We start from the raw sequence: 18,640 nt of genomic DNA on the forward strand, positions 1-18,640 counted from the left end.
TTTTTTATATGAATTGAGCTCCCCAGCCTTATTTGAACTCTTGAGATCACATGCCAGATTTGAACTTCTTATTGTCTGTTACCTATTGGACATCGCTAGCCTAAAGAGCTTCTAGCTATTCATATTCAACTTGTTTAAAACTAAACTATTTTTTTCCATTTAAACTTGTTTCTCCTCTTAATAATATCTTTGTTTCTCTTGATTATAGCAGCACTTTCCTAGCGACCTATACTTGAAATCACCGAGACATCTTTGACTTCTGTCTCATCTTACATATTAAATCTAATTATGTGTAATATCTTTTGCATTTGTATCGGAAGTGTCATCATTGACCGGTGACTGTTCATGTTAATGTTCCATTGACAGAAATAAGGAAAAGCAGATTTAGGTGAGAAGATTAGTAAGTTCTATTTTGGTTGTACTGAGTTTGAGGTGCATATGGGATATCTAGGTTTCTTGTCCTGCCTTTGAAATCAGGACTGGAGAGAGCCACCTACAAAGAGATGATATTTCAAACAATAGCATGAATGCAGTTTCCAAGGGAGAGTATAGAGAGAACAGAAAAGAGGGGCAAGAGCAGAACTTTAGAGAACTGTCTGCCTTAAGGGATTAGGAAAATGATGAAGATAGTGAAAATCTGTTTAAAACATATACATACAAACTTAAGTTATTAAAAAGGTGAGCTTGGGGCAGCTGGGTGGCGCAGTGAATAGAGTACTCACCCTGGAATCAGGAGGACCTGAGTTCAAATATGGCCCCAGACACTTAACACTTACTAGTGGTGTGACCTTGGGCAAGTCACTTAACCCTAATTGCCCTGCCTTCTCCCCTCCAAAAAGAAAAAAAAAAAGGTGAGTTTAAATACAAAGAAAAGGAAATTTTTGGAGTTCAAATTGTTCTTTCCATTACATTATTGTCATCATTGTGCGTGTTATTTTCCTGGCTCTGCTTACTTTACTTTTTGTCAGTTCATTTAAGTCTTTCCATACTTCTCTATATTTATCATCATCACCACTTCTTACAGTACAGTAACTTCCATTGCATTAATTACCATTTGTTTAACTATTTTCCCAAGTAATAAATCAATCCATTTTTTAAAAAAAAGTTTTTTGATTCTGCAAAAGCTACTCTAAATATTTTTAAGTATATGGAATCTTTTTATCAGTTACCTTCTTGGAGTGTATTACCATCAGTGGAATCTCTGGGTCAAAGGATATAGATGGTTTAGTCATTTTATTTGAATAATTTCTTTCTTTTTTTTTTTTTTAAAGCAATCGGGGTTAAGTAACTTGCTCAAGGTTACATGGCCAGTTATTTCTGGGTGTGGTGCTGAGTATCTGAGCCCGGATTTGATCCAGGTCATCCCAACACTGGAGCCAGTGCTCTTACTCGCTGAGCCACCTGGCCGCCCCTAAGCAATTGGGGTTAAGTAACTTGCTCAAGGTTACACGGCCAGGTGTTTCTGGGTGGGTGCTAAGTGTCTGAGCCTGGGATTTGATCTCCAGGTCTTCTCAACACTGGAGCCGGTGCTCTTACTCGCTGTGCTACCTGGCTGCCCCTATTTGAATAATTTCAAGTTGTTTCCCAGGACAGACCCCTGTGGGATAATTGTGAGATATTTGGAATAGTAGCAGAGTTGTAACAGTTATCAAATTGTGATAACTTTACAATTTATTATGTGAGATAGAATGCTGAATTTGGGGGACAGCAAGTAGATCAGTTTGGCTTGAAAGTAGTACCTGTGAAAAGAAGTAAGTAATGTATAGTAAGCTTAGACTGGAAAGGTGGTTTTTAATCTAGATTTTGAAATGCTTTAAATGTCAAGAGCTGGAGATCTGTATGGGTAGTAGAGAAGCACTGGAACTTCTTGAGCAGGGGAGTGCCATGGTCACATTGGTGCCGTGGAATATTTATTTTGGCAGCTCTGTAGAGGATGTATTGGAGAGAAAGGAGAAATAGAGGCAGGAGTACCAAGTACCAGACTTTGGCATTAAACCCAAGGGAGACATTATTTAGGGCTTGAACTAGAATAGTCAGTAAGTAAAGAAAAGTAAATGGATGTAAGATTCTAGAGCTAGAATCAACAAGACAGCTGACTGGATCTTGAGTTGCCAGCTACTAAAGACTCAAATACACATGAACCTTTTCTGCTTCTAAGATTTGTATGATTTGCTTTTCAGAGTTTTTCCTATCATCATTCATTCGTGTTAGACACCTAAAGATAAAATAGTTACTTTGGGGCCAGTTGTGTTTTGTCCTCTTTACTATGCAGTAGGTTTAAAGTTTAGTTTTCCTACAGGATTATATGTAGCTCAACATCTCTTTGATTTCCACTTCTTTACCAGCACAAAAAGAGCTGCTATAAATATTTTTGTACATAGAGGTCTTTTCCTTTTTTCTTTGGGATACAGATGTAGTAGTGGTATTGGTGGGTCAAAGGGTAGGCACAGTTTTTTTAGCCCTTTAAGTAAAGTTCCAAATTGTTTTCCAGAATGGTTGGACCAGTTCACTACCAACAGTTCATCAGGGTACCTATTTTTCCCTTATCTCCTCCAACATCTGTCATTTCTGATAGGTATGATGTAGTACCTCAGAGTTGTTTTCATTTGCATTTTTCTAATGAGTAGTGACTTAGGAAATTGAAGGGATGCTTATCATTTGAGGAATGGCTGAACAAGTTGTGGCATATGATTGTGATAGAGTACTATTGTGTTGTGGGAATAGATTCAGAAAAATATGACAAGACCTGTGTGAATTGATGAAGAATGAAGCAAAAAGACATTTGTATACAGTAATAACAATGTTGTAATGATGATCAGCTATGAAAGATTTGTTTACTCTGATCAATACAGTGATCCAAGAGAATTCCAAAGGACTCATGACTAAAAAATGTTATTCTCCAAAAAGAGAAATGATGAATTCTGAGGGCAAATAGAAGTATAATTTTTTCACTTTAAAAAAAATTGCTAATATGGAAGTATGTTTTGCATGATTTCACATGTATAATTGATATATTTCTTGCCTTCTCAGTGAATGGAGGAAGAGTTTGGAGGAAGGAAGAGAATTTGAACCTCAAACTTTAAAAAGAAAAAGTTATAAATAAATTGGAATGTTTTTTAGAAGCATATAATAAATTCCATGTTTCACAACTATAGTATTTGTGCTTCATTCTTAACTTCCTTCTCTTCTGTGCACTGAAAAGAAAAATGTTGTAGTGGTCTTCTTTTTCTTTTCTTTTTTTTTTATTCTTTAATTTATTAATTTGTTTGTTTCCTTTTAGTTTACAGGATTCAATTCCACAATTCCTTGAATTTCACATTTTGTCCCCTTCCCTCCTCTTCTTCCCCCCCCCCCCCCCATGTCGGCTTCTAATCAAGTATAGGATCTGTAAATACTTCCACATTATACAATGGTCAGGTTATAAGGATGGATTGTACCAGCTGGAATGAAAAATGGTAAAGAGGACATAAAATCAAATAAGAGAACAAAAAAGATCAGGTATTTTGCTTCCACCTGGATATAAATTTAGTTCTTTCTAGTTCTTTCTCTGGATGCACGTATTTCTCTCCATCATGCGTCTTTTGGGATTGACTTATATCCCTGCATTGTTGAGAAGAGTCCAGTCTATCAAAGTTGGTCATCACACATACGTTGTGTCTGTAATTGTGTACAAATTCCTCCTGGTTCTACTCTTCTCACTCATCATCAGTTCTTTTAAGCCTCTCCAGGTAAATATGAAGACTGCCTGCTCCCCGTTTCTTATAGCGCAATAATATTCCATAACATGCATATACCACAACTTGTTCAGCCATTCCCCAATTGATGGACACCCCCTTAATTTCCAATTCTTTGCCATAACAAAAAGAGCTGCTATAAACATTTTTGTACATATGGGTCTTTCTCCCATTTCTATGATCTCTTTGGGATATAACCCTAGGAGTGGTATTGCTGGATCAAAGGGTATGAAAGTATTTATAGCCCTTTGGGCATAATTCCAGATTGCTCTCCAGAAAGGCTGGATCAGTTCACAACTCCACCAACAATGCATTAGTGTTCCAGTTTGCCCACATCCTCTCCAGCATTTGTCATTTTCCTGTTTTGTCATCTTAGCCAATCTGACTGGTGAGATGTGGTACCTCAGAGTTGTTTTGATTTGCATTTCTCTAATCAATAGTGAATTAGAGCATTTCTTCATGTGCTTATAGATAGCTTTAATTTCTTTCTCTGAAAACTGCCTGTTCATATCCTTTGACCATTTATCAATTGGGGAATGACTTGTATTCTTATAAATTTGACTCTGTTCTCTGTATATTTTAGAGATGAGTCCTTTGTCAGAGACATAGGTTGTAAAGATTCTTTCCCAGTTTCCCACCTCCCTCTTAATCTTGGTTACATTGGCTTTATTTGTACAGAAACTTTTCAATTTCATGTAGTCAAAATTATCCATTTTACATTTTATAATGTTCTCTAATTCTTGTTTCGTCATAAAGTCATTCCCTCTCCACAAGTCTGATAGGTAAACTATTCCTTGTTTTAGCAGACTGCTTTCAGTATCAACCTTTATACCTAGATCATGAACCCATTTAGACTTGATTTTGGTATGTGGTCTTCTTTTTCTTTGGCATCCCTTGTTCTCTTTGCCCATTACCCCAAGCCTCCCCGTAATTAAAAACTAAGAGGAAGGAAGGAGGAAAAAAAGAACAGAAAGAAAAAAGGAACTCTTGTGAGAAGTATAGTGAAGCAAAATCAATTAAGAGTGGCCATGTCAGAAATGAATGTGTCATTCTGCACTTTGTATCCTTTTTGTCAGGAGGTGAGTAACATGTTTAATCAGAGGTCTCTTGGAGATAGACACACACACGATTGGTCATTACTTTGATTATTTTTCTTTATAGTATAGCTATACTTGTATAAATTGTTTTCCTTGTTCTTCTCACTTTACTTTGAATCATTTTATACTTATAGGATTCTTTGAGATTGTCTCTTTCATCATTTCTTATGGCATAAAAATATTCCATTACATATACCACAATTGGTTTAACTGTTACTTAATTGTCTAAGAGGCATTCTGAGAGTTGAGTGGCAGGTGGACACCAAGGGTGGATGAACAGCCCTGAAGGGGCTTGGCAAGTCAGAGGTGCTTGTCTTCCTTAAACACGTGGCTCCAAGGAAATATAGTATGAGGAGTCACACCCTGATAAAACGGTCTTGGCAGATGGGCTAAACCAGATTGAGGCTAACCTGTAAATGACTGGCCTAAAACCCATCAGTGATTTAGGGGGATGTCTACCCCAAGTACTGGAAGACTTCCCTGGTGGATTGAGCACATGAGAACAGTTTGTTCCAATAGTCATGAAGACAGCTGAAATAGGCTCTGTGGAGTGCTTAAAGCTTGGTAGACTTCAAAGATATCATGGTCATCTGCTGCATCCTTGGTGATCACCAGTCTTGACTTTTGTCTTGTCACTGGACTTTGATACTCTGAAAGAGAGAGTAAGGCTGATGACTTTGTGCATTTCTGCCTCCCTTAAATACAATTCATGCACAAATCAAGACATCACCCATGATATCATTGGTCCTCTTTGAAAATGAAGGATGAACAACATTGCACCTGAACATACTATGAATGTAAATTATAGTTGTAAAATTGATAAATGTTTGAAAATAAAGAGGTGAAGCTTTTCATAACGAATCCCAGGAAACAATAGAAAAAATGGAGAAAGAGTGGTTCAGGAATTTCAGTGTTCTTCCTGATAATCATTCAGTCAATTCATGATAACTGGGGAGAGGTTCCCCCAGAGAAAGTTCCCCCAGAAGAGGGTCTTTCTATACTCTTCCTATATGTTCCCCTAAAACCTTTTGGAATTCCTGCCATTTTTGTTTCAAGTATTCCAGTAACAATTTCCCAGTAAATCAGCCCTTCAAAATATAACCTTCTATTATTTTCATTTATTAAAATTTTCCCTTTTTTATTGAATTGCTTTTGTCATATTATAGTATATCAAGAAAAGATTGCAGGGGCGGCCAGGTGGCTCAGTGAGTAAAAATACCGGCCCCAGTGTTGGGATGACTTGGGGATCGAATCCGGGCTCAAATACTTAGCGCCACACCCAGAAAGAAATAACTGGGGCCGCGTAACCTTGAGCAAGTTACTTAACCCCAATTGCTTAAAAAAGAAAAAGAAAAGGTTGCATCCTTACATAAATGTTCCAAATAAAATGTTAACTTAGAAGTAGCACATTTTTAGTTTTATGATTAATTTCTGATACAACTTTATCTAAAAAACAACTTTTTTCTTCTGTTCTTATTTGTAGAAAGAAGGAAAGAAAGAACGGGCTGTGGTGGACAAAGTATTCTTTTCAAGAATTCAAAAAATTCTGAGAATTATGGTTCCTAGAACATTCTGTAAAGAGGTAAGTGTTATTTTGGAAAAAGAGATGTTATAAAGTAGCTTTTTTTTTTGCCTTTTGGAGGGCACTTGGGGTTAAGTAATTTGCCCAAGGTTACACGGCTAGTTTTTTTGTGTGGGTGTTAAGTGTGTGAGGCCAGAACCGAACTTGAGTCCTCCTGACTCCAGGGCCAGCGCTTTACTCACTGTGCCACCTAACCGCCCCTATAAAGTAGCTTTTGATGTGTCATGGAAAGAGTGCTAGATCTGGAGTCAGGAAACCTAGGTTTGAATTTGCTTTTAGCTACTTGTCTGCTGGGTGATAATGTGCAAGTCTCTTAATATCTTTTAGCTTCAGTTTAATTTGTAAAATGGGCATAATGCTTGCATTATTCCTGGACAAGGTTGCTGTGAAGAAAAGTGCTTTCTTTGTCAGCCTTTAAGCATTATATTAACATGACATGTTATATAGTCTTTTTGGATTGCAAGTCAAATTGTCTCCTATATGAACATACTAAAGAAAAGGGCATTTCTTTGGTTTAGTAAGCTTATACAAATATTCTCCCATTCTTCAGTATGCCATCAGTGACTTCTAGAGTAAACAGTGTTACAAACAGACCTGAATAAAACAAAGTAGACAAAGGCATTGTAGCAAATCTTGGAATGTAGTTGAGGAGAGCCACCAGAAACCTCAGGGACAACGAAGATAAAAGCATGCTGTGATGGACTTAGAGCACTGGCCCTGGAGTCAGGAGGACCTGAGTTCAGATCTGGTCTCAGACAATTACTTGTTTTGTGACTCTGGTCAAGTCACTTAACCCTGAGTGCTTCTAAATAGCAAAAGAAAACAAAAGCACACTGGAAACTGTCAGTTCTTTTGTGTGCAGCAGGACTGAATGAGGCTGCACAAGTGACTGAGCACATACTGCAAGACTGTCCCTTGCAACTTCTGGCACCTGATCCAACAGAGTTATTTTAGGAGAGGAGCTGGTAGTGACAAGGAAAAAGTGGATTCATTAGCTTTTCTGCCCTTTAATTAGTTTTAAAAATGTTGTCATCATCAAAAACATTAAAAATTGTTTACATTATTATCACTATAACCAGAAAATATACTTCCATCTGGACCTGTAGGAAGGGAAGGAGGAAAGGAATGAACATTTGTAGACTACCTACTCTGTGCTAGGCACTGTATACTAAGCATTTTACAACTATTAGTTCATAGCAGGCAAGTGGGAGCTATTATTATCTCCATTTCACAATGGAGGAAACTGAGACAAACAGAAGTGAAGTGACTTGCCCAGGGTCACACAGCTAGTCATTGCCTGAGATTGGATTTGAATTCAGGTCTTCCTGACTCCAGGCCTAGCTCTCTATTGTACTGTGTAACTGCATCTGCTATACATATAAATATATAGATTCATAGGCTGGTAAGCCTTTAGAAGTTGAAAGGGACTATAGAGGTAGTTTAGTCCTGACATTTTTATTTTTCAGATGACGAAACTGAGTCCCAGAGAAGTTAAATGACTTGTTCAAGACACACAGCAAGGTAGTAGCATAGTTCAATCTAGAAGCCATCCTGTCACCTGAGTCCTGGCTCATCATTACTAGAATTAAACATAATTTCTCCTCTCTAGGAACCTATGGTCCAAAAGGAATAAATAATATTTCAAACATATGTTTAATAATACAAGACTTGTTTGTCCTGAATCGTTTATCTAGAGCAGTAGTTCTTAACCTCTTCTGTGTCATGGACCCCTTTAGCAGTTAGGTGAAGTGTATGGACCCCTTCTCAAATGAATATTTTTAAATGCACATAATTTTTTTAAAAATTAGATTACAAAAGAAACTAATTATATTAAATATAGTTAGAAAATACAAAAAAAATATTCATAGACGCAAAGTTAAGACCTATAGGGGCTTTGCTGTGTTTGCTTATACAAGGAGATGTAACTACCCCCTTTATTAACAAGGTGTTGGATATTGGCAGTGCTTACTGATTACCATGTCTTCAGTCTTTAACATATGTCCCTACACAGATATTTGGAAGAGGGACAGAGCTTGTTAATCTATAGAGATCTACCTAAATTCTGTAGTAGAGTTCAACTCTATATTCCTAAGTAGTGGCAGTAGATATATGTAGTTTACATATCAACGAATGAAGATGAATTGGTAGGGAATTGCAAGACCCAAACCCTTAAGGAGTATACTCCTGAGATAATATGCTCCTTCATCTAGGATACTTTCTCAGCCCATTGCAGAAGGGATCAAGGGAAATGGGCTTGCTTAATTGAAATGTTACTGAGGTTGGAATGATGTTAATGCTGCATAATACTGGAAAGACTACTGATGGAGCTGTCCATATAGAATGATGACTTCATACAAGATAACTTCTTTTTGAGCAGCCTAGACCTTGGGAGGACATATTTCCAATAATTAACTTATATTTACTTTTTCTTGGAGTTTGATAGGATTGAAAGGTAGTGCTGTGATATCCTTGTTACATTTACATGCCACAATTTATTATCAGTTCTCCACTTGATGACATCTACTTTGTTTTCAGTTAACTACCATAAAAAAAAATACTATAAAATATGCCCACTTTCATGGCTTTAATCACTCATTTCTGTTAATGTCTTCCAAATGTATATTTTCAACTGATAATAATTGGTGGAGAATTCTGGCATTATCGCTAATTATAATAAATTTTTGTGGTCTCATAAGAACTACTGACTTATTTATTTATTATTTTATTTTATATTTTATTTTATCTTTTGCCTTTTGGAGGGCAATTGGGGTTAAGTAACTTGCCCAAAGTTACACGGCTAGTTTTTCTTTTTAGTGTTTGGGTGTTAAGTGTCTGAGGCTGGAGCCACACTCGGATCCTCCTGACTCCAGGGCCAGCGCTCTATTCACTACGCCACCTAGCCACCGACTACTGACTTATTTAAATAGTGCCTTAAGGTTTATAGAGACTTTTCCTCACCTATTACCCCCTTCCCCAAATCCTACATAATGTATGCTATATTTATTATAACCATTTTGTAGATGAGGAATCTGTTACTCAAAGAAACTGCCCATGATCAAATGATTGGAAGTGCTCAATTCTTGTCTCCATTGCTTTTATTCAATGATGTTCCCTTATAGTGCCTACTGATATTTCTCAACCAATTCAGATCCCACCTATCCTTTAAGATCCTTTTGTTGTTGTTCATTCATTTAAGTCATGATTGTGTCTAGCTCTTTATGATCCATTGGGGGTTTTCTTGACAAAGATACTGGAGTGAGTTTGCCATTTCCTTCTCCAGCTAATTTTATAGATGAGGAAACGGAAGCAAACAGGTTCACACAGCTAGTAAGTTTCTGAGGCCAGCTTAGGCCTGGCGCTGTATTAATTGTGCCACCTAGCTGACCCTTTAAGGTCATTTTCAAGTTTTGCCTTTCACAGGAAGATAAAAACAACCAAACCTGTTCTTGTTCACATTGATCTCTTCCTTCTCTGTATTCTTTTTTTTTTTTTTTTTGGCTTTTTTTTTTGGAGGGCAATTGGGGTTAAGTAACTTGCCCAAGGTTACATGGCTAGTTTTTTTGTGTGTGTGGTTAAGTGTCTGAGGCCGGAACTGAACTCTCAGGTCCTCCTGACTCCGGGGCCTGTGCTTTACTCACTGCGTCACCTAGCCGCCCCGCCTTCTCTGTATTCTTAAGAGCACTTAAAGTTTATACCATATAATTTTAGCTCTAGATTATGTAAAATCTTAGGATAAAAATAATCTAATAGAATGATAAAATGGAAAAGGCTGTTAGAGATAGTATAGTTGAGCCAAATACTTTTACAATTGAAGAAACTAAGGTCCAGGAAAGGGAATTAATTTGCCCAAAGCCATATGACTGGTTAATAACCAGCATGGGGTCTTAGAAACCAAATGTCTTGACTTTCAGTTCAGCACTCTTTCTGCCACATAGTAGTATTGTTTTCTCATTGTTTCTTCCCCACTTGAGGTAAATTCTTCAAGTATAGTAACTACAACTTTACTGATATCTCTTAATAGTGCTGGTTGAATACTGATATACTCACTACTTCTTGGTTGTTTAATATTATATTGGGGGTCTGGGGAGAAGGGGGGAGAAAAGGTAGTTATTCATTGATTGAAAAAATAAAATATAACAGAAAAAGAATATTTTACTGGCATAATTATTATCATTGTTCCATTGCTAAAGTGCTGCCATTAGCAGACATATAAATTCCATCTTAGAAAAAAATGTTAACCATAAGGTAAGTTGAGACAGGTAGATGTTTGCGTTTCTATAATAATGCTATTTGTTGCCAGATGTAGTATTGGTTTTTAAAATGGATAATGTATTCTTATGATAAAGGGAAAACAAAGTTTAGGATTATTTAACTGCTTAGGGTTTTTAAGCATTGTTAATTTATTGTATTTAATTTATTTCTTCTAGACAGGTTACTTGATACTTATTGCTGTTATGCTGGTATCTCGCACATATTGTGATGTTTGGATGATTCAAAATGGGACACTCATTGAAAGGTATTTTTCCATTCACTTCTATTATGTCAAAAAAACTACTTTGCCACCAATTCAAATGTATTATATTATCAAGAAAGAATCTAAATTACTACTAATTTAACTCTAAAATGATGTCTAAATCATCACCCTGAATATTTACAGTTGATTAGGCAATTATAAATAAAACATTAAAAATTTTTTCATATATTCCATCAGGAAGCAAATAATCATTAGAGGTTATCACTAGAAAAAAGTAAACCACTAAACATCTTGAACCTAACACTTTTATTATATTTTCTTTATTCCTTTTCTGCATATTGAAGTGTATTGGATTTGAAACTTTGAGACCATTTTGAATTAGAGTTTTAGCTTAGAAATTAAGGAATTAAGTGTCCTGAAAACTTTTTGTATTTATTTTCTATTAAGAATTTTTTTCTTCTTCTGTGATCTGCTTTTAGACTATCCTAACTTTGTGTCCAGAAGTTTTTAAGGTTGTTTAATTTTTTATGTTCTTTTTACTAATCAAAAATATTTACAACAAACATACCTACTAAAATATTATGTTGAAAGCTATACCAAACGTTTTGAAATGAAAACATTTTTTCCCCTCTCAGATACTTTGTATGTATCTTGGGAAATTTGGTGAGAGACAGGGATGCCAAAATTATTCCTTTTATTAGTCTCCCTTTCAGCATGGAGGAAATCAGCACAGCTTATTAAAAAAATGGTATACTTATTCATATTACTTTCACTCAAAAGGTAGACTATTAGTGCATTCTGCTGAAACTAATTCCAAGAAGTCTGTGCTTTATGACATGTTGCAAGTTTTCTGCCCCACTTATTCATTGTTATCTAACATTTATGTATCACTTATCTATGCTTTTGCTACCTCTTTAGTTTCTTTAGTAGGGATCCATACTGTTTGTCTTGGGACATAACAGGAATGGAGAAAAAGAAATGACTATCTATCTAATTGAAACAAATTTTAAAAAACATCCAGAAACCACAGGGTACATATTTATGCAGTTTTTGCCAAGACTGTAATTACCACTTCTCTAACCATCCCAGCATCTGCTCCCCCTTCCTTCATCCTCCCTCAGGCTGATCTTTTGTGTTTTCCTCATCAAACCTGCCCATGATTTTGAGGGAGGGGGAAAAAAAGGGAAAATCAGAGAAGAGACCATAAACAAAAGGAGGACTAGTTTGCGGAGGCCCATTCCCTGAATCCTGCAGAATGGTGCAGTCGAAAGAACAATAACTGGGGTCAGAGGACTTGGGCTCTCATTTCTCCTTGTATGCCCATATCACTTGACATCCTGGCGCCTCAGTTTTCTCAATTGTAAAACAGAGGGATTGGACTAAATGGCCTTTGAGGCCCCTATATTCTTTGGTACTGTGATCTTATGAACAAAGCCCTTAGTGAGATCTTTAAAGATGTGGGTGTGGTTTGTGTACTGGATTTGGTGTCCAGGGACCTGACCTCTCAGGCTCAGATTTCACACCTGCTTTACTTAGACAAGTCATATCTCAGACCTTATGTTTTTTCATGTGTAAAATGAGGTGGGTGACTTGTGACATCTCTTCAGCTTTAAGTCAGTGGTCTTGTCATCCCAACCCTGTAAGGTCAGTGGGATGATTCTAAATGCTTTTTTTTTTTAAATTATGGAAAATCTTATGGAGAAAAGTATAAGGCATTAGCTATTTTAGCTAATTTAACATGGGCTATCCAGATCTACTTCAGAAAAACCTTTCCAGGTCTTAAGAAGGCAAACATTAGCAAAATGGGAAGAGTTCTAACTTTGGAGGTAAGGGGACCTGGGTTCAAATGTGATGTTTATGTTTATTACCTTTGTGACTTGGGAAGAAACAAGCCTTTATTAAGAGCCTTCTCTGTGCCAGGCATTAGGCTGAACTGTCTACAGTATGATCTCATTTGATCCTCACAGGAACCCTGTGAGGAAAGTGCTATCATTATTCCCATTTTAAGTTGAGGAAACTGAGGCAGATAGAGAGGTTAAGCGACTTGTTCAGTGTCACACAGTTAGGTGTCTGAGCCTGGATTTAACTCAAAGCTTCCTGAGTCCAGGCCATGTACTCTGTCCCCTGCACAACAGATGCTTCAGACAAGTCACCTAATCTCTTGACTTTAGATTCTTCAGCTATAAAATGAAGGGATCTTTGGTCTCTTCCAATTCTAGAGCTATAATCCTATAATATAAAATTATTAATTGCTTATTTACACTTAGTATTTTAGTTTTAGGTAGATCTGTTTTATGATATGTAGAGTTGGATTTTTTGCATGATTTTTAGGGTCCCTTGTATCATTACACCCAGGATATTGATGCTCATTTTATTGTTCTTTGCAATAACATAATCCACTTTATCATGTGATTTTCAGTAATATGTTGCAGAAACTACAGTGGGGAACTGCCCCATACACAACTGAGTCATAATACTTTTATGCAGAGTAATCTTCATTTATATTTTCGTAACATTTCACATTTATAGTAATATGCTAAATAAGTTTGCAGGATATGATAAAAATTGCAGAAAAGTTAAATGTTTGTTTTCAGTTCTTTCTTCATCTGAAAAATGATCTCCAAAATACCTAATAACCACAGCTAGGCCAGTTTCCAACCCAGTTTTTACTGGGACTGTGGAATATTGTCTTCATAAATTTCTATTATTTTCTACTTCCTAAACATCTTTGCATCTTGTTCTTTTCTAGTGCAGTGGTATCTCAATTAAAGAATCATCATATGGGAATGAAGCTTTTTCATAGCCTTATTTACACACACTTTATAGGTTTCAGGAAACAGTGTTGATATGCATCACATTGTTGCTACATGGCATTGTGAAACAGCATAGTATTAATTAAAAGAGCATTGCACTTGAAACCTGATTCCAAGTCTTAGCTCCACTGCTTAATAATTATGTGACCTGGGATAAGCCCTTTCATTTCTGTGAGTCTCCATTTCCTTGCCCTATTGAGGCAGCACGGTGCAGTTTAAGGAATGCTGCATTTAGAGTCAGAGGACCTGAGTTCATATTCTGATTCACTGTAATCCATACAAACCTGGACAAGTCATATCCCCTTACGGTGCCTCACTTACCTCATCTGTAGAAGGGAAAGGGGAAACTTTTAGCCTTTTAGTCTGTGATATATGGTCTATAAAATGGGGAGTGTGACCTAGGGGGCACAGTGCTTGAAAAGACCTTTATTCAGATCCTGCCTCTGATACTTAATAGTGTGGGACCCTTTGTAGTTTCATTTCACTTCTGTCAGCCTCAGTTTCCTTTTCTGTAAAATGGTAATGATAATGGAATTTACCTCATAGAATGTGTTCATGTAAAGTGCTTTGAAAACCTTAAAGAGCTATATAATAACAGGAGTTACTATTATTTATGTATATGAAAGTTCATAAAGCACTTTTAAAATATAAGCTAGTATATATATATACCTGCTAATTTGTGTGTGTGTGTGTGTGTGTGTTCAAAGCTTCTATTTTGATACACACAGTTCAAGGTAAATAAAGGCTTATTGTGCTTCCTCATCTTCTCCTTTGCCCTATTTTCCTTCTTTCTCCTCTTCCACTTGGACACCCAGCTTTGTGGAGAGGATGAGTTGGAAACTGGCCTAGCTGTGATTATTGGGTATTTTGGAGATCATTTTTCAGATGAAGAAAGAACTAATTAAGTCATTTGGCAAAGGTCACATAGCTTGTTATTAATAGACCTTGTACTAGAAGGTAACGGTGGAAGAGTGTCTATCTTTCAGGATATTACACTTATACCAGCACAGGTTGAAAACCTGTTTTCATCCTATTCCTCAAGGTTCACAGGTCCACATTTTTTTTTCTTGCACATTTGGTGTGCTCCAGAGATATTACTGTACAGAGGTATTATTACACTAGATTATATAAAACCAAGAGCGATAGTTCAGTGTTTGTCCACTTAATTTTGGTATCTTAGATAATCACCTTGTTCTGCTCCTACTTATGGTCTAGTTTTTCCACCCAGCTTTCTTGTATACGTAATCATACTCACATTCCTTCAGATATTTATATCCTGAACATACTTATATTGCTTAAACTGCATTATATTCTGTCATTTTCTTACCTTTCATTTCATTGCCCTCTTATATTTCTTCTTTTTCTTGCTATTTGTTAAATATATCATTTGCTTTCTTCTAAAATAATTAATATATTTCTTCAGATTTAACACTAGCTTTATTTGCTTTAGACTTTTTTCTGTTTAGCATGTAATCATACAGTTTTGGAGCTAGAATGACCTTAAAAGATAATCTAATCCAGCCCCTTCATTTTGACAAATAAGGAAACAAAGGTGCTGAGGGTTATATGGCAGAGGTTTCACAACTTGTTAGTAATAGATATAGTGCTAGAACCCAGGTTTCTTCTATTTCCTAGTTAACCTCTTCCACCTGTATGCTAGAGACTAGGATTCTGTCTGCAAATGTCTTGGGAGATTTTGTTGGAGTTGGCAAAGTTCTCACACATTTGTTATTAACGCTTTATTTCAGGGTCTTGTAGTTTTGATTCCTTCCTTTTTTGTGGCAGTGAGCCTGTAAAAATAGGATACTTGTGAAGTAAATTCTTAATTTGAATCACAATACCAGGTATTCCTCTGCCAGTTCTGCAAGTTTTTGATTGAGGGAAATGTGGTATCATTTACTGACTTGCAGATAACTAGGTCACACTTAGAGATCATTAAAGAGTTACTGAATTTTTAGGACGCCTGTTGTAGACATTAGATGTCATAATTTTTCTTACCTTTTTATATGTGTTTTTAAAAAGGATTTAGTGACACTTTTCAAGTATTCTGTGAATTCTTATAATAGTCATTTTGAATTCAGTTAAGTTTCTTAAACCTTAGCTATTATAACTACTTTTGAATTTCTGGCTTCTGACACTTGAGGATTTTGGTTTTGTTAAATGTTACAAGTTTTAAAAGACTTGAAAACTTAGACCATTGAACAGTAAATTATTTGGGGGAAAATGTAGAAAGCTAAGGTTATCTGCTATTTTGAACAGTGGTTCAAATACTTTTAGTGATTTTTTTTTTTTTGCCTCTCAAAGAAGATGAGTTGCTATGGACATAAATGCCAAAAAGAATACTCTAAAAGGAACTAGACAAGGTTCTTTCATATACCTTATTTTAATGTCATATTTTGTACATCTTTAGGTTTCTTTGTCAACAGCTTGTTTTTTGCATCATGAGTAAATGTGGTAACTTAGGAAGGATTCTTTTTAAAGAAATAAATTGTTATTCTTTTCAAACTACAGAATAAATCCTAATTATTCTGCTGTTTTTGAAATTTCCAAGCATTTAAGTTGTAATTTTTTAATGGGGCATTTTGCAAATAAATAAACTGGGAAACTTTTGTTTTAAAACTAATTTTTGTTGGTATAATTTGTTTTTACATCACCTATATTTTGTATCCTTCCCCCTTCCAGAGAGCAATTTTTATAATACAAAAATAAAAAAGAAGGAAAAGAAAAGTTCAGCAGAAACATATTGAAAGAGTTTGGCATTATATGAAGTGAAACTAATACTTTAAAAATAATTATTAGAACACCTGTAGGATTTTTAAAAAAATAAAGCAATTATTTTTTTCTTTTACAGTGGAATTATAAACAGAAATAAGATATTATTCAAGAAACAATTTGTAAAGTTTATAGCTGCCACTCCAATGGTAAACCATTGCTTAAAAAAAGCATGCATTTATTATATTTTATAATAATGTGTGTTTCACAGCTTGAGCATCACTAAAGCACTTTGCTTTACATAAATTCCTGCCAAAATTGTTAAGCTTTTTGTTGTCTTCAGTGTTTCATATTGCTAATGTTTTTATTAATATAAATAACATTCTTATTTATTTTGTTGGCTTTCATCACAGTCGATGTATTTATATTTTTGCATTTTAGTATTTGAGGAACTATTTTAAAATTTAGTATTTAATTTTAACCTTAGTCCCAAAGATTTACCTTCTGGTATAATTTCTAGATAAACATTTTTAAACTAAGGATTCCTATTAATCTTCTTGGTACTATCATTTTTTTCTGGTTACTTTGTTTTCATAAAGACTTTGATAGTTTTTATAGCTTTCAATTCCAAAGGGAGCCATTAAGTATAATTCTTCTTTGAAAGATATAGTAACTTAGAAGATATAAATTACACTTTATTCTTTGCTAATAATGTTCTTAGATACCATATTGAGTGAATTCTTTAATTCTAAAATTCTATGACTCATAGAGGTGGAAGGAACCTTATGAAGGTACTTAATCTTAAATTAATTTCACTGCCTTTTATCCAGGTAGATGAAAATCCATATTAAAAAAAATTTCCATAGAAACAGTTCTCTGTTGCTTAGTAACCTATTCCCATGTTTAACAAGTTGATATGATATGTTTTTCTCTCTGCATTCTTCTTGAAGTAGCTTACTTTTTTCATTCTGTGCATTCTCCAGTAGAGGTTGGGAATAACTGGTTGTCATTCTGTTATATAGGCAACCAGATAGCACATTGGATAAAACTTTGAACTTGGAGTTAGGAAGACCTGAGTTCAGATCCTGCTTCAATCAATCACTAGCTGTGTAACCTTGGGCAGGTCACTTAATCTCTGCCTCAGTTTCCTCATCTGTAAAATGGGGATAATAATAGCACCTGTGTTACAGGGTTGTTGTGAAGATCAAATGAGATGCTATTTCTAAAGCTTTGCAAACCTTAAAGCACTATATAAATGCTAGCTATTTTTATTGTTGTTATTATAGTTGTTTTTCCCCCCAGGTAAAAGACCCTTAGTGAGGAACTATCTCAACTGTTCAAATAAAATGTTAACAACAAAAATTGTGACCAGGTTTTTTGCTTTCTTTCTTTTTAAGAAAATGTTTCCACATCTTTTTACTTATGGATTCTTAAGATAATTTAAAATCCCCCAAAGTAAATTAAACAATGTACAAAGACTGCTTACTATGATGATTTGCTACATTTGCAACTAACACTCTGCATGTGGTGGTTTGCAGTGGTATCATTGGTCGCAGCAGAAAAGATTTCAAGCGGTATTTGTTCAACTTCATCGCTGCCATGCCTCTCGTAAGTGTACTTCTTTAAAAAAAATCAGGTTTGTGTATATATTTAAAAAATGATTTATTATAAGTAGAACTTCTAAAACCTATTCAGACTTGTGGCCTGAATTTTCATCTCAAAAAGAATTACAGTCATCTCTTGTATTAGGCAGGAAAATTGTAGTCCTTCTAGTACAACTTATGCTTCAGTTTCATTTCATTATACATAAAGGATAGTGCCTTAAAACTGGTAACTTTTTATTTAGTGTAGCTAACTTATGTGCTGTAAAACCTACAAATCTCAAAGTTGATTAGTTTTTATAGAAGAATCAATTAGAATTTACAGTCTAATTTTATTTAACTACTTGAATAGAATATAAATGGAATTATTTAACTACTTGAACAAAATATATACATGGAATAGTTTAGAATTGCCAAATATTTTTTCCTAGCTCCTTTAGTTTTTATTTAGTGTCCTTTTGCACTGTGGGGATTTTAACATTAAACTTACAGAGTAAAAGAAGAAACTACCTGTAACATATCCATTTTAAAATAGAGTTTTAAATTGTTGGAAACCTCGATTTAGTAAAAATTGGTGGGGGTTGAAAAGTAAATGGGAAAAGAACAATCTTTTGAACTATTATTTTA

General features: G+C 35.2%; 1 protein-coding gene across 2 annotated transcripts in view; it reads left to right on the top strand.

Moving 5' to 3' along the window:
- The window catches only part of ABCD3 (ATP binding cassette subfamily D member 3), a 94,742-nt gene that overhangs the window by 31,131 nt on the left and 44,971 nt on the right, over window positions 1-18,640 (top strand). For both annotated transcript variants that reach the window (XM_069063375.1, XM_069063376.1), the window contains 3 exons: window positions 6,315-6,413; window positions 10,841-10,929; window positions 17,951-18,020. In XM_069063375.1, coding sequence (XP_068919476.1) covers window positions 6,315-6,413; window positions 10,841-10,929; window positions 17,951-18,020 — 258 coding nt within the window. The remainder of the gene's footprint in view (window positions 1-6,314; window positions 6,414-10,840; window positions 10,930-17,950; window positions 18,021-18,640) is intronic.

This window comes from Petaurus breviceps, unplaced genomic scaffold (assembly GCF_028583685.1).
Source record: "Petaurus breviceps papuanus isolate PSGF00001 unplaced genomic scaffold, PetGlider_PUasm1.0 90564, whole genome shotgun sequence".
Lineage (NCBI taxonomy): Eukaryota > Metazoa > Chordata > Mammalia > Diprotodontia > Petauridae > Petaurus > Petaurus breviceps.